This window comes from Pempheris klunzingeri, chromosome 15 (assembly GCF_042242105.1).
Source record: "Pempheris klunzingeri isolate RE-2024b chromosome 15, fPemKlu1.hap1, whole genome shotgun sequence".
Lineage (NCBI taxonomy): Eukaryota > Metazoa > Chordata > Actinopteri > Acropomatiformes > Pempheridae > Pempheris > Pempheris klunzingeri.
The window spans coordinates 4,567,793-4,583,824 of record NC_092026.1 but is presented as its reverse complement, the minus strand read 5'-3'; the positions used below and the strand labels follow the sequence as shown (position 1 = coordinate 4,583,824).

Genomic DNA, 16,032 nt, shown 5'->3' with positions numbered 1-16,032 from the left:
TAGTGAAAATATTTCAGTATCTCTGCAACAATAGTCTGCTCAAGGCTCCAAAGGTCTTATTTTTTTAATCCATGTGCTACAATATCTTATGTCAATGACCATTACTGCACCTCTCACAACGTTCATAAGAGAACCGTCCAAGAACAACACGACGGTTCTCTTATGAACGTTTTAGTGTCCGTTCTTGTGGTTCACCATTAAATGCATAGTCAACAGAATCCACTGGACCACTGTTGGTGGCTGTTACTGGTAGTTGTTACTGAACACCACAAGCAAATATAGAGAGTTACAAAGCCTCTTAGGACAGAGCCCGCTTACGATTCCCTTTCCGTGCACAGCCTCCTTGAATAGACCACACAAAGATCCTTAAGCCAAAATCCCTCCCTGGTATTTAATTCTAAATGAGTAATTACTGGGTGTGTCAGTGTGTCTTAGGTTTGCAGGCAGGCTGGGTGAGGGAGCTCATTTGCACGCTGGCTTTGGAGCGAATTGCACTCTCGCTCAGACACACCTGGGGAGCCACTGAAGAACCCGGTCACTTAGGGGGGACAGACCACTAACAGCCGCCAAGATGTGTGACATGGGGGGACTGGATAACCTGGTGGCCAACACGGCCTACCTAAAAGCCCAGGGGGGTGATGACAAGGAGATGAGAAAGCGCCGTCGCAGCTTGTCTCTCCCCAAACCTGAGCAATGTGCTGAGGTACGAAATTCCATTGAAAAGGACTATACAATGCTTTGTGAAAGGCAGCCTATTGGCAAAAAGTTTTTCCGTGAGTTCCTTGCGAATAAGGCAGAGTATAAACTTGCTGCTGAATTCCTGGATGAGCTGTATGATTGGGATCTGGCTGTAGAAGCAACGAAAGACAAGGCGCGCCAAAACATCATAAAAAAGTACTGCAAGACTGATTCCAAGTCCTTCCTCTCCTTTCTTACCGGGGAGACGGCTGAGAAATGCAAGTCTGTGACAGATGCCAACTTTACGGAGGTGATGAAAACCAAAGTACAGGACGGTGTAAGAGAATATCTTAAAGACAAACCCTTCGCAGAATACCAGACCAGCCCGTTCTTTGATAAATTCCTGCAGTGGAAAGAGTATGAGAAACAGCCCATCAGTGACAAATACTTCTATGAGTTCAGAACTCTGGGAAAAGGAGGCTTCGGAGAGGTAAGCATGCACTTTACGTATAATGTTCTAGATATCTGTGAAAATATTCTCTCTAATAATCTTTTAACACTGCTTTTAGTTGCCCTCATATTTTCTATAATGTATGTGAGATGATATGCATTCAACATTGTGGCTGTCATGATGGTGTTACAGCATCATAGTCTTACAGTGCAGCGTCAGTGTTGTTCCATTCTTAGAAAAAACCCTAAGCTACAGGTGTATTTTCTTTGAAGCATAAGAAAGGATATTCTAGGACAAGAGATCACACCTTACACAATCAAGGATTTACCTTGTGACCTTGTTGACCATGAAGCCTTGTGGCATACAGGCAGACCTCTTAAAGTTTAGAAAATCATGACTTATGTTTCACTAAGCAACAAATATAAAGCCACAGTGCAGGAAGTAGTGATGCACATTTGATAGAGCAGGCAAAGTGCTGTCATCGTTCAAACTTAACGTTAACTTTTATTCTCATTGAGATCAAGATCTCTTTTACAGTGCAGAGCTGAGGATGAGAGTAAAGCATGGGGAGAAATAACAAGTCCACAACTACAATCATTCAACAGAGAATTGTTGTAAAGTTTTACTATATAAACATATACACAAGGAGTAATTGTGTAAATTGCAGGGACAGAAAACATTGGTATCATCTTGCTGTGTTGTTGTGGTTTGGGCTGATGGTGTCAGATGCACATACAGAAGACCCTCAATCGATCAGAAGATCCCCTTTGCTGCGTCAAGCTCTTAGCAACAAGCTTGAACCCAAAATAAGGAACTTATTGGGATAAATACAATGATAGAAGTGTAGAAAGCAGTTTAGACCTCTAGATTATCAAAGTAACTAAAATGACAGTGCAGGCTGCTACTATGAAGCAGCACATGGTTTAGAGTTAAACTTGGCACTGGACAGTCACTTTTAAACTTCATTAGCAGTGCAATGCAGTTGACAAACCTGATCCTCTGTCTGTAGAGAAGGAGTGATACCAGAAGTAAAGGTTTAGCAAAGGGAATTAAAGGGAACATTCAAACAGAGGACAAGTACTAGTCAGATTTTAGTCTGATCAGATCCTGATCAGTGGTTCACAGTCTGTCAGTCTGCTACCAGCAGACCATTCTTTGTTTCTGGGGCAAATGGGCTGTGATATATTGAAAGTGCATGAACACCGCTAATAAAGAATGGCTCCTTTTTAACAAATAATCTGTATTTCTGCAGGTGTGCGCTGTTCAGGTGAAGAACACAGGCCAGATGTACGCCTGCAAGAAACTGTGTAAAAAGCGACTGAAGAAGAAGGGTGGTGAGAAGATGGCCCTGCTGGAGAAGAAGATCTTGGAGAAGGTTAACAGCCTGTTCCTGGTCAACTTGGGCTATGCTTATGACACCAAGACCCACCTGTGCCTTGTCATGACCCTGATGAATGGAGGCGACCTCAAGTACCACATTTACAACATGGGTTATGATGGCAAGGGTAAGGACCAGGGCATTGAGATGAAGCGCATCGTCCACTACACGGCGCAGATCACCACCGGCATCCTGCATCTGCACGAAATGGACATCGTATACCGCGACATGAAGCCAGAGAACGTGTTGCTGGATAGCCAAGGCCAGTGCCGACTTTCAGATTTGGGTCTGGCCATAGAGCTCGCTGCAGGGAAGACTGTCACCCAGATGGTGAGTAGATGAACACACAACCGTGGTAATCTGATCTTCACGTTGGAAACACAATAAAGAAAGAGTCTAAGTGCACCACGTTGCACTCTACAAGCCATTAGGATGCTGGGCGACATGAGAGGACCCAGCATCCTAATGCTGTCAGCAATGATAATGGGAATCATTTTAATAATAAGATTCTACATCATGGTGAGATGTGTCTACTCTAAAGGGCCATTTCATCTATTATCCAAAGTCTTTGAAGGTGCACACACCAACAAGCGGGCACTTGATTCCGTGCAGCTGCTCGTTAAAACAACAAGATTTTAGTCAAGTCATCATCTACATGGTTGGACTAAGACCACACACATACAACCACAACAGAGACGAGACACAAAGAAACAGAGAGCACCGGCTGTTGTGTGATACCTCGTCTACATCTCCACCTTATCTGCTTTCACTCAACTGAAGGTGGGCTTGAAGTTATAAACCGGACTCAGGCTTTCGGACAGGCTGTCAGCCTTGGTCGGGTTTTTGTTTTAAATCCGGACAGGGATTACTGGATTGCTTAAAGATCTGTGCAATGAGAGTCTCTGAATCCATTATATAACTAATTTGATCCTTCAGTCAGATTATAGCTTGTCCTTTTACAGGCCACCATGTTGTGTGGGGTCTATGTCAGAGACCTGGGAGGTCGAGTGCTTGTTAAAGTAGCACTCAATAAGAAGTAAGACGGTTTCCCTCGGCAACTTGGTCGCAGAGATTTAGTTATTTCTGTAGAGGTGTTACCTTCAGAGAGTTGCCTCAGCTGTGCTACAGTTTCCCACAACACTTGCCTGTGGCCTGTGGAGAAAGAGTAGCACAGATATCATGTCATCAGTGGGTTCAGCTTGATGTTGGCTGCACAGGGGGGTTCTTGTATCTGACTGAGGATCACTCAACAATAGGAAAAAGCAAAAGCTGTCAGTGAAGGAACATCCTGAGGGCCTGTCACAGCAACAACCTTTAACCATTTGTCAGGTGCTGACAAAAATGTATTCTACAGATGGGGCATGACCACAATAAACCACTAATAAAATTACCAACAGAACAATCCAAGAATAATCCAGTGTACACTATTATTTTCAAATATTTTTCCAATTCTGTCTCATAATGCTTGGACTATGTATTACACCTCACCTGCTGTAACCTATGGATGACCAGAAAAACTGTTTTGCGAGGGTTTTCTTTTCAGGCTTTCTTCTGGACCTACTTGCGGTAGCAAAGAGTAAGCTGTCGATTCTATGAAAGTCCAGTAAGCTCATTATCCAGTACTCTGATGCTCCTCAGCCAGCCAAAATGACAGGGCTAACCTCCTACTGGCAAGGCTGGCTTTGGTCCTCTAATCCTCTTAGTGGGCATTACACAAGTCTGTCCCCTGATTAGATTGACAGATCGAGGTAAAAACCTATATTGAATATGTTTAGAGACGTTTGTTTGCAAACAAGGTGACTTTAACCAGGCTGAAAATGACTGTGAGTAGTAGCCCGTATGGCCAAACATGAAAGAGTGTGCAGGTTCTTTGTTTGTCAAGTTAAAGTGATTACAAACAGATGCACATATTGCAGATGAACAGAAGGTAGTTTGGTAGATATGCATGCAGGTTGATATGGGAGTGAGTATATTAGTATTTGGACAGAATCTCAGTCAGGAGGGTCTCTCAGTGGTCAAGTCACTTAACAAGCTGTGGCTTTAAGTTTTAAAATATTGGATACATATCAAAATATCATAAGTGCTCAGTGGTCACTCTACTCATTTTCATTATGGTAAAACATTAATTAGAATTCCTTTAGGTCTTGCTAAATGTCTTTTAGGTGTCACTATATTAATGTGTAGTGCATCCTACAGTCCTCATGATACCTATTCAACACCCAACCTGTGTTAACATGTGGATCCTTTGCAACAGTGTTTCTTCAGGAGTTTCTAGCAGTGGCGAAGGGTCAGCTGTCTGTCGGTTTGTGGTGTGCATACATTCATTCTTCATTAGAGGTATGGCTGCGTGTTGTCTGGGCGTTACGCATCTCTGCTGGTGGCCGTTGCATCCAGAAATGGCCGGCCTTTATGTAAGAGGTCGGACAACTCTGTCAATGTGTAGACACACATGACTCTTGACAGGTAGTAGGCTTAGCATTAGGATTAAGCTCCTGGTCAGAGGCTGCAGGTGAGGTCATAGAGGGAGGGGGGCAGAAGAGCAAGCAAGCGAGGGAAAGGTCAAAGTTACGCAGAGAAAGACGGAAAGAGAAGAAGATGGAGGACACTATAGCTTTTAGCAACCTCAGCAGCTGACCTATGTAGCACGTCAGTATCATGAAGGTTATATGTCCCAGTTTTAAAGATGTTTTTTACCACTCTGTCCTTCCACAAGACCCTCTTTCTGTTCTCTGAGCCTTTTTAAGGAATAAAGTTATGCTTTGTTGGCATTGTTCACGTCACTACACTGTCACATCTGAAAAGTCTACACATTTCCTTACACAGTACATCCATTAGTTCCATCTACAAAACTCAATTCTTTAAGTTTCTAAACATATAAAACACGTTGGTTTCCAACAATTAAAAAAATGACAAAACATTTACAGGTGGCTCATATTCACCCCCACCCTTCTCTCTCTGTCTCTCCCTCTCTCCCCCAGGCTGGCACTGGAGCGTACATGGCACCTGAGCTCCTGAACAAAACTCCGTACAGGACATCAGTGGACTGGTGGGCCCTGGGCTGCAGTATCTACGAGATGGTTGCTGGCTACACACCTTTCAAAGGCCCCGAGAGCAAGAAGGAGAAGGTGGAGAAGGAGGAGGTGCAGCGCCGCATCCTCAACGAGGAACCCAAGTGGGAGCACAGATGCTTTGACACTGTCACCAAGGACATCGTTCAGCAGTTCCTCAAGAAGCCGATCGAGGAGCGCCTGGGCATGAAGTAAGGCTTCTCTGTTCTTTTAACCTACGAGAAAGCTACATGCTGTTAAGTGGCTGCACACAGTGGCTTAGTGAGTCTGAATTTTTGCAAGGTATTACAGTATATTTACAGTAAAACTACATCTGAAATCTGCTCCACATATCATTCAGGTTAAAACATTTGTAGATATTCACTGGCATTTTGGAGTACCAAGCTTGTTAAGAACAAACTGGTTGAGTAAAGGCAACACCAAGCTGAGAAAACCTTTGAGTCTGACACTGATGTTTTGAAACACTGATGGAGAAGTAAATCTTTCTCTTCTCATTAGGAACAACATGGAGGATCCCAGGAAGCACGAGTGGTTCAAGTCCATCAACTTCCCACGTCTAGAGGCTGGGCTGGTGGACCCTCCTTGGGTTCCCAAACCCAACGTTGTCTACGCCAAGGACACCGACGACATCGCCGAGTTCTCCGAGATCAAAGGCATCGAGTTTGACACCAAGGACAACGCATTCTTCAAGGAGTTTAGCACAGGCGCTGTGGCCATTCAGTGGCAGCAGGAGATGCTTGAGACTGGACTGTTCGATGAGCTCAACGATCCCAACAGGAAAGAGGGCGGAGGAGATCCCGATGACGGAAAGAAGTCCGGCACGTGTATAGTGCTGTGAGAAGCCACATGTTTGATATCGTATACCAGTAATACTGCTCAACAATTCCTTTTCTCAGTCACATGCACATTAACATTGATGTAAAAGATGGATCATGTTTTACGAAAGTGGCGAGCACGAGCATCTGTATTGAGTGTGATGTACCATCCCTCTGTTGTCCAGATGCTCATGGTTTGACAGATCTACTGCTTTCAAGGCAAGATTCAGTAAAACATGGAGGATGTTGCGATGTCTTGAGCATCATCTCACCGGTTCACAGCTTCTCTTGCAAATATAAGTATCTAATGATGTAGACTTGCAACCAAGTCTTCTAGACGTCTTCTAGACCTTGAGTTCGGTTCTCAGTTGAGTAGAGTTGAATTTGAGTAGCTATTGTGTAAAAGTCGCAGCATCTCATAGCCCCCCCCCCTCCATCTTGTTCCCTTTATTGATGCCATCATAACGTCACATTGTTTCTACAATGAAGAGTGCTTTCATAAGCATGTGGCACACATAGTTCTAGTGTTTAACATTATATGCTGTGATCCTTAACCTCATAATTAAGGCTGATCACTGCATTTACATCCAGGCGGGTTTCCTTCCGCCTGGCATTTTAGTTTTATAAAAACTATAAAAAGCAATTGTATTTATTGTATATAAAGACAACGATCTATATCTATGCACAGAGAGAGAGGCAAAGTGTAAGTAATCTAAAATGTAGGATTTCTTTGAAAGAAAATGAAGAATACCAAACACCTCATCACTGAGTCGCTTTACTGTTGGTGCTATGAGCCTCAACCTAGTGAGAACTAGAGACTCTGCCACTCTGGGATGCTGGAAGAGAGATGAGTGCAGAAACAGCAGTTCATCGCTGCATATGAAGGAGGAAGAGTAGAGGAGTTGGGTGATAAATTCCTGTACCAGGAATATGCAGGTTGCCCAATCCACAGCCCTGAAGCTCTATTTCAGGGCTCAGTTCTTAGTCTGAGGTGAGTGTGAAAAACTCAAAGATCCTGAAAAAGACCTGAAAAAGCTGAGTGTAGAGACTTGGGTTAGCTCAAAAGAGAAATTCTTGTTGTTCTTGTTTACTTGTCTCAGGATAATTATTTGCTTAAATTTTTAAATTTCCAGATATTTGGCAGAGTCGAGTTTTTACAGTTAATGTTAATATGATAAATATATAAGATAAATGTACATGTAAATATAACATGAGAGGAATTCCTACTGTAGAAATGTCAGATGTAAAGCAGAAATTTCCTCTCGAATCATTTAATTAAATAAAAAAATATGTCTTTTAAAATGTGTGTCTTTTCTGGGGTTATGAATATTTAAATGTTCGTCTCAACACACATGCGTAGTTGTTGTCGCGAGGCTGTGCGAGCACATCCACCACCAGCGTCAGAGAAAGCCACAAATTGTGCCATGTTACGCATGTTCTCTGGGCTATATATAACCACGGAGAAAGTGCTGCTGAGGACGGTGGAGTAAAACCTAAAAATATCAGCTGCATTAATCCCTTTCAGGGTGCTGACTACAGGCCAGGCTGTGTTCCATGCACGCCGCCGCAAATTGGCAGGTTCAACTCTTAGCTGATAAGGCGATAACCGGTGTTATCCTTTTGCCTTCTTTGCTTAAATCAGCTTCAAATCCCCTGAGGTTCATTTCACCATCTCGGCGCTGTCACCGAGGGATGGCTCTGAGCAGAAAACAGCAGCTGCAGTGCTGAGCTGATAAACCTTGTTTCACCATTTTTTAAGAGTTCTGTTTTAATGAAATTGAAAGACAAACGTCTAAAAATCAGCCAATTGTCAGTGAGTCTACTGATAATATTAGTGTTGTAGCACAAGTACACTTAAAGACAAACACTTAAAATGCAGCTACACTCATTCATGAGAGATTTTCCCACCTCAGCTTAGTTACAACATCTACAACCTTTTCTACATCATTTTCTTTGGCCATAAGTTCAAGAAATAAACGGGTGAAAATATCGGTTGGTGTTTTCTTTTGTCACCAGCGCCATTTGTTTCCAGCAGTCTAACTCAAGGACAGAGAGGGGTTAAGAGACACTAAGGTGGAACTAAACCCAGACAGATTATCTCACATGCAGCAGGACTTGGATGCAGGCTGCTGGTGACAGTGAAGGACGAGGCAGCTGCTGCCTCGGGGCTCTCTGGGAGCTCGATGGAAGGAGGTGCCGTGAAATTAGAGCAGACGTGTGATCGGACGTCTTTTAACACTGACCTGATGTATTCTGACTTCTACAGCTAATGCCGTCTCCATGGCTGTAGTAGCAGGTACAGCCATTCACCAGACTGGTCACGAGCAAAAATGGATCTAAACCTATTTTGAAGGTGTAGCAACAAATGAAATGTATTAAAATAAACTACTAATCAGATGAACTGCAGATATTGTGCCATCCATTTCCAAATAATACAAAAGGCCACAATGTTGTTAATTTAAACTGGTTTGCTAACAATCAAACACACAACAGTAACAACAGTAAGTGGAAATGTACTGATCATTTGATGATTCCTCCTTTCTCGTGCCTCACAAAGGAGCACTCAGTCCAACAGACCACATCAGACATCAGGCATTAAGCTTTGATGTATCTATGGTGCCAGGCACCAATCTGTGAAAGCATGTTTTCACATATTGAGAGAAACAGCTGTGATACAGTTAGCCAAAGAATTAGTAATAAAATCTTTCACACTGAGATTTGAGGTACGTAATATACATGAATATTTACTGTACTAAAGAGCGACATGATGCTGGTGACAGTTGCTGCTGATGGATAACTGTTAGCTTTACTGGGAGGCCGCCGGAGTTCAAGCTAAAGCTCAGCCCAGCCTAGATTAAACTGTTGGCTGTTACCACGTTGGTTATTTACAGAAACTTGACCACCAGCTACCTGGTGGTCAACTGAACTCCAATCAACCTTCATTTGTCAGAGTACTGTGAATGCTCAGGCTCAGCCGAGATCTTCAAAATAATTATACACGTCTGTTAAAAAGGTTTGTTGAATACGTGTCAAAAATGTGCTCAAATTGTCTCAATCTGCAGTTTTTTATCCCCCAAGAAGAAAAGGAGGAAGAATCCATTTAGAAAAAATACTGCCTATACCCGGATTAGGCTATAGTCTATGGCTATCATAGTAAATATCAAAATATTCAGAAATATAACTAGATGTGGAGGTAAGTATACTGGGGCCCTCCCCCGACACAAAACCTCGCTTATATAGGAATAGGAAAAACAAATCCCAGCGGCCACCTGATACCGTTATTATGTGGATTTGTTGACATCGATTTATTTGGCTGTGAAAACCACAAAATGCAGAAGAGATGAATGTATAAAGCCTCCTTAACCTCGGCGCGGCCCTTCTGGCGGCACCGTGTCCGAGCCACACTTTGACCAACGCCTCACTCTGCCTGTCTTGTTTCTGGCTCCCTCCTCTGGACTCAGATTTGTGCTACGCTGATGGTGAGAGCGTGACAGTCTGGTGGGTGAGCAAGAGCCAAAACACCCTCTCAGCTGCCTCACTCAGTCTGAGTGTCTGCTCTCCCGTCCACTTGTGAAGCAAATGAACAATTACAAATTCAAATTCTTATAAAATGAATAAATCTGTATGTTTATTTACAGATTTACTGCTTTGTTCACTATTATTGATATCATTATTAAAAAAAAAAAAACATACATATACATACATACCAGTGCATTTTTGAATAATTGGGAGCCCCACGAGGAGATATTTCCTCTTGTTCCTCTCTGTTTGGGGCCCAAAGTATCCAATAATTCACAAAAAGGAAAATACGACAGAAAAGTTAACAAATAAAGACAAATTTTTATACATTTCATACACATGCTGCTGCCCAACCTCATGTTTTTTCTTCTTTTGTCTCCGGTAACAGGGGCAATAGTTTCAGCAGAGCCCGTGCTTTTTAAATGTATTTTGCTGACAATACTTCTAGGATTAGTAGGATTTTTAATTCAGGTATGTAAAGATAGAAAGAAGAAAAACACACAGGAGAAAATGTCTTTTTTTTTTTTCTTCAAAATCACTTTTATTCCACAATTTATTTAATCAGGTCTTAAGGCACCCTGAAGAGATGTTACAAGTTGTTCTTTCAAATGTGGGTTCCTTTTAAGACTGTGTAAACATAGCTTTGAATAAGATAATTTCCTGTAAATCTTCACTTAAATTATTTCTTTACAGTGCACAGACATTGTGTTTTGTGACAAAAATACAGTGTGAATTAAGTAAATATGGTAGCTAGTGTATATATATACATTGAAGAGTAATAGATTGGCAGACAATCAGATCAACAGGCTGAAGAAGAGAGAAAAACTAACAAACAATCTTTGAGACCCAGGTAGATATACAGATCACGTAAAGATATACAGTACATAGTTACAGTGAACTTTTTATTTTTGCAACGCTTTCCCAGCGCCTCTCCGCCTTAAAAGCAATTTTCACACTGTACTTTCTGTGTGCATGTGTGTGTGTGCGCGTGTGTGTTTGTGTGTGTGTCGCCTCAGCCACCATCAATACGCAGCACCCCGCGAGGTGGATCGAGACAACTTCTCTAAGTCCTGGAGGGCTCACCCACATGTCGGCTATTGCAGTGGAGAGGGTGAGTAAACAGGAAGACGGGCAGACAGACAGACGGACATGCAGACAGACGTACAGACAGACGGCACAAGACTGGGTTGTGGCTTCGCAGGCCGCAACACAAAGATCTATCTATAATTCCCTAAATATGGTAAGGATCACAATGTATTTATATGTAGAAAGGGACTTTGTAACTGGCATTTCATATACAGGGATACAGTGGCTATACTTGATTATCAAGGTACGTTCTATGAAGTCTTTGTGATGTGATTATGTGAATACTCTGGAGATGCGCTGGAAATGTTTTACTGTCTCAATTGAACTATACAGCAAGATAAAAATCCTCTCAACACCAGCGATAATACAGTCGTTCATACAGTTTGGAGAGATGAAAACAACACTCTCTTCCTGACAGCAGGAAGATCTAAAAAACATTTAGACATTAAAAAAAAAATAAAAATTGTATCAGCAATTACACAACAGCTCCAAATGGCTTCGTTGCAATGGCTATAAGTTACCTAATCACACTGATGCTAAAAAAAGAATAAAAATAAACTGAGTGAAGAATGAACAGTGCAACAGGTGAACGAAAGGATGGATGCATGGATGGATGGGGTCAGGAGCAGAGCCTGTGTTTTGTTCTGGGGGTCTTCGAGGAGGTCAGCAAGGAATCATGAAGGAAAGAAGGGTCAGAAATGTCATCAAAGCAACATTCAATATCTTTACCTCACTGGCTCTCCTGCTGGAGGCCAAACGAATCTGCATCAAACTGTTTGGCCACATCCCCCCCAAAAAATGCCGTCTTTGTGACTTATTTGATGCTTCCTTCCTTTTTTTATATATTTGTATATATATATCTCAAAACATAAATCCCTAGCAAACATTGGCAGCCTCTGCATTGGGTTTCCTCATACCGGCCGTCTTCCCTTTTACTCGACCACCTTGATCCTGAAGGTGACGCGACCCAGGAACTTGTCCCTTTCGTCGTTGTTGCGGAGGTCGGAGCCCTCTACCCTGCACTCCACCGGCAGCTCCTTGTTGTAGTCCTCCTTGGTGAGCAGCAGCTTCACGGCTACCAGGGGCTGCACGTAATTCTCCTGCATCAGGAGAGAGACAGCCAGCTGTCAATAACACATCCCTGCGGGGGGGTGGGGTTAGCTGACACGATCTGACTGCGGAGAAATACTTACATGGGCTTTCTTGCCGTAGTACGGGAAATACATCTTATCAATACGGCCCTCACTGGGGAAATACTGCATTTGGATCGGGTTGTCTCTCTGCAAAGAGGCACGTGTGTTAGTCAGTGTGAATGTGACATTAAATAAAATGCTTTCTAATAGCAAATTCCAGCATTTCAGAGACAGGACATGAAAAAAAGGAAAAATCAATGACCCTCTGTCATTAGCGAGGAGATTTAAATGAAGAAAACAACATGACGTGCTCTGCTTAAATCCGCTAAAGGACATTGGTGGCTGAAAATAACGCCGACTAGATTAAAATGACTTGAAAATGACACTAGGATGGGTTTAGAGGCACCTGCATAATGATCTGTTACATCATATAAAATGTGTTAACACCCCTACTGGCCTTATCCTAATAATTTACATATTATCTTACCCTAAGGCCGTCAGTGACAGCATGCAGAAAGAAATCAGACACAAAACAAACAAAAAGAAGGAAGAAATGAAAACAAGATCAACAGAAAGAAAATATTGAGACTGTTATGGTCATCAGAGGTTTTTTTTTTTTTTTTTTTATGAGATAAACGGAAAGGAAAAAAATACACATATACGAGCAGGTAGCACATGTACAGTATAGTTTAAAACATGTTTACTTTTACTGTGCAGTTGATGTAGGGATCCCCACGAGGCTTCAGGCCGATGATCTATGAGGGAAACAGAAGAGATTGAGACTGTGCAGGAAGGCCGCTGCATGTGCGGAACCAAAGCTGGAAATTGATCAAATTAATATTCATTTTGGGAGCTGTCAGCCAGTGGCTAAACGGATGGAGATTAGAGGCTGTCTGGGAAGGAGGAAAAAGTTCAAAGACAGAGCGATGAAAAGACAAATTTGCAAGTTTGTAAGGGAGCAAATTGATTTTAAAACCCAGAATCGGTGGGTGTTACCCTGTTCATTTTGAGCAGCACGCAGGGTTTTCCCTCAGAATATCCAAAGTTGGTGTCAGACAGGCCGGAGCAGAGACTCAGGAAGCCCCTCTTGAAGCGACAAGCTTTCTTTGACATGCCCTCGTCCTGCAAGTAATACTCTCCTTGGGGGCAGTCCTGGTTCTTCTCCTGCTCTGTATCATTATATCCTGAGAGACAGAGATGAAAAAGAGACGCATTCAGGTAAATGGAATGAATCATTGGGAAAAGAAGGTGAGTGTAATCTGTGTTTATTACAGGAGGAGGCTTACTTTGCAGGAAGGACTCCAGGTGCTGGACATAATGCGAGTACTTGAGTGGGTCAGATTTGTTGAAGGATATATCCAGTGAATTTGGACGAATCACCAACCCTACGACAAAGACGTGAAGCAAAGTAAACACAGAGTGAAGTAGTAAACCTACAGGAGGAACTAATGCACAGGCAGCATCGGGGTTCATCTCCAGTTACAGAAAACATCCAGCAAACAAGCTCCACTGCTGATATCAGACAGGAAGAGCCTTCAAAATAGATCGATGCAAAAAGCAGCTGTAATGTAGCACATTATTGTGACAGCAGCTCATTGGTGTGAGTATGAATAATGAATGCCCCAAAGAGAAATGCTACCAGTTACAGTGGCTGAAAGCCCCGTTCCTCCCCTGCACCATGTGTTGACAGGCACCAACCTGGATAAGGAACGCGGTCCCGGTACTTCGGCACGTAGTCGTCCAGAGTGAGCAGCATCACCCACATGGTCAGGGCGAACATGCCAGCCAAGAAACAGTAGAAAACCAGGTAGAAGAGCAGGATGAGCGCTGGAGGAGCACAGTTAGAGTAGAAAGGGAAAGGAGACATAATGAGGAAAGAGACAAAGAGGAGTCATGTATAATTAACTATGTGCTTTAAGCCCACAGGAGCTCGGACTTATGCCTTCTGATTTTTAACATCTTTCCTCATCTGTGGGTTGAGGAACATTGTCGTTGTAGTGTACAGCTCCTTTGAGAGAAACCATTTTGGATCATGGGGGGTAATGTTACTCAAATCTGACACCATTTTCACTGAATACGACCCCCCCCACCCTCGCTCCAGCAGTTTCAAATCACACAAGATTTAGGGGGGTGACGCTGCATTGCTCATTGCATCTGCAGCCTCGTCTCTCCAGAACAGAGGTGGGAAAAACAGAGCCACAGTTATGAAAACATCTGACTCAAAATGGTTCACCACCATCCAGCTTGCACAGCACGGATGCCCTCTAAGTTGACAGAAAAAAAAAAAAAAAAAGGGACGGACCCCTCAGCGTCCTGCTGTACATCCCCCCTTTCTCTCATTCCTCTCCAACAGTATCCCACAATGCACCTGCCTAGCGCGTGAAAGAGAGAGAAAGAGGAGAGAGGGAATCCCATTTGACCTTGACAGGCATGCTAATGTGGGCGGCCATGCAACTGCAATGGAGCATCCCACTGCACAGCAGCACAGGGGCCCAGGCAGCCTGACAGCCCGCGCTAGCCTATAGGAGCTGGCTGCTGGAGGGAGGGTGGTGTGTTACTACCTCACTCTGGAAAAAACTGGAGAATCATTACATAAAATGTATAGTGATCAGCCTTAGATTCAGCTCAGGAATGCTGTAAGCTCACACCTCAGATATGATTAGGTAATGGGGAAGGGGGGGGGGTATCAGCTGGGGTCTCACTGTGAAGACAAATTCCTGATAATCCTATTCATGCAGATGATAAATATAAATTAATTATGATTGATCATCCCCTGATTGGCTATTTCTGCCCCTGCAGCAGAGAGAGGCTGGAGCACACCTTTGATAGCATCATTCATCTTGGTGAGCCTCTTGGTACAGGCTTCTCCTTCCCACCTTCATGTAGGCCTATGATGGCTCCTCCACTAATCCAATATCTATATTATCCCATTAATCCATCCGTGCACATACAGCAGGGCACATATTCAAGAGACACGCGTCTATTACTGATTTGAAAATGGGAGGAGGAGGACATGAGATCAGGGAAAAGCCCCGTGAATGTCAAAGCACATCCTCTAATTGACTGCTGTGTGACGGGGGTCCTTACCCCAGCTGCTGGCCGTGCGACCCAGCACCTCCCCGGTCCTCGGGTTGTAGAAGGAGTCCTTCCAGCTGGACGTGTTCTCCTTGTTGGCCGGTTTATCCTCGGTGCTCGCCATGGTGATTTCTTTTTTTTTTTCTTTTATTTTTTTCTTATTTGGTCCAAAATGTGCGGTTTCTTCTCCTTAAAAAAATGCAGAAAAAGGGGCAGCGAGCGATGAGCTGAAGCGTAGAAGCCGGCGAGGCGGCGGTGAGTGGAGTGGGCGGTGTAGAGAGAGGGAGCGCAGAAGGAGAGAGAAGCTCTGGTGGAACAAAAAAACGCGAAGGGGAAGGTGAGGAAGGGAGAGGAGAAAAAAAATCTGTGACGTCCACACACAAGCCCAGTCGTGGCAGCTGATGCACTGCGACCAGATGGATGTGCATTGGCTAATGACGGAGAGACGCACGGAGACGCACCGTTACGCGCACAAATTATAAATAGAGCGCACACTTATCTATCATATCATCAGTTGTATTATAATGGCTACATGTGTGTGGGAACCGCCTGGGATCTCCATCTTATGCAGGGGCTACAGGCTGCGGGATCCCGCAGCAAACACGCAGAGAACGAAACACAAAAATACATAATTGCAATTCATTTTTCAGTGAACACGATAGTGAAGCTAGAGGTCTACAAAGGTATCTGGTGTCTTCTGTGGATTCACAATAATGTTACTATACATCTACCTGATTTATTGTGGATTCACCACAGCTCCTCTGCGCACAAATCGCACGCGTTGAGTCACCAAACCAGCAACCAATCCTGAAGGGAGAGTGTTTTGACA

The 16,032-nt window shown here is 43.5% G+C and overlaps 2 protein-coding genes across 2 annotated transcripts; one reads left to right on the top strand and one right to left on the bottom strand.

Annotated features, from left to right (window-relative positions):
• Nucleotides 1-571: 571 nt before the first annotated feature.
• Nucleotides 572-6,413, top strand: grk7a (G protein-coupled receptor kinase 7a). The gene is made up of 4 exons (XM_070845040.1): nucleotides 572-1,168; nucleotides 2,382-2,837; nucleotides 5,486-5,766; nucleotides 6,074-6,413. The coding sequence occupies exons 1-4, from the start codon at nucleotides 572-574 to the stop codon at nucleotides 6,411-6,413; spliced, it is 1,674 nt and encodes a 557-aa protein (XP_070701141.1).
• A 5,147-nt stretch (nucleotides 6,414-11,560) lies between these two features.
• Nucleotides 11,561-15,357, bottom strand: atp1b3a (ATPase Na+/K+ transporting subunit beta 3a). Its single transcript, XM_070845257.1, has 7 exons — nucleotides 15,216-15,357; nucleotides 13,827-13,955; nucleotides 13,415-13,513; nucleotides 13,125-13,312; nucleotides 12,833-12,883; nucleotides 12,189-12,275; nucleotides 11,561-12,095 (listed from the first exon to the last, which is right to left on the bottom strand). The coding sequence occupies exons 1-7, from the start codon at nucleotides 15,325-15,327 to the stop codon at nucleotides 11,928-11,930; spliced, it is 834 nt and encodes a 277-aa protein (XP_070701358.1). The 5' UTR covers nucleotides 15,328-15,357; the 3' UTR covers nucleotides 11,561-11,927.
• Nucleotides 15,358-16,032: the final 675 nt, after the last annotated feature.

Bases quoted from the DNA above. Each gene is read 5' to 3' on its own strand.
- grk7a (XM_070845040.1), top strand. From the start codon at position 572: ATGTGTGACATGGGGGGACTGGATAACCTGGTGGCCAACACGGCCTAC. The intron at 2,838-5,485 runs GTGAGTAGATGA...TCTCTCCCCCAG, and splicing joins GGAAGACTGTCACCCAGATG to GCTGGCACTGGAGCGTACAT. The intron at 5,767-6,073 runs GTAAGGCTTCTC...TCTTCTCATTAG, and splicing joins GAGGAGCGCCTGGGCATGAA to GAACAACATGGAGGATCCCA.
- atp1b3a (XM_070845257.1), bottom strand. From the start codon at position 15,327: ATGGCGAGCACCGAGGATAAACCGGCCAACAAGGAGAACACGTCCAGC. The intron at 12,884-13,124 runs GTAACACCCACC...TTTCCCTCATAG, and splicing joins TGCTGCTCAAAATGAACAGG to ATCATCGGCCTGAAGCCTCG. The intron at 12,096-12,188 runs GTAAGTATTTCT...CTCCTGATGCAG, and splicing joins ACTACGGCAAGAAAGCCCAT to GAGAATTACGTGCAGCCCCT.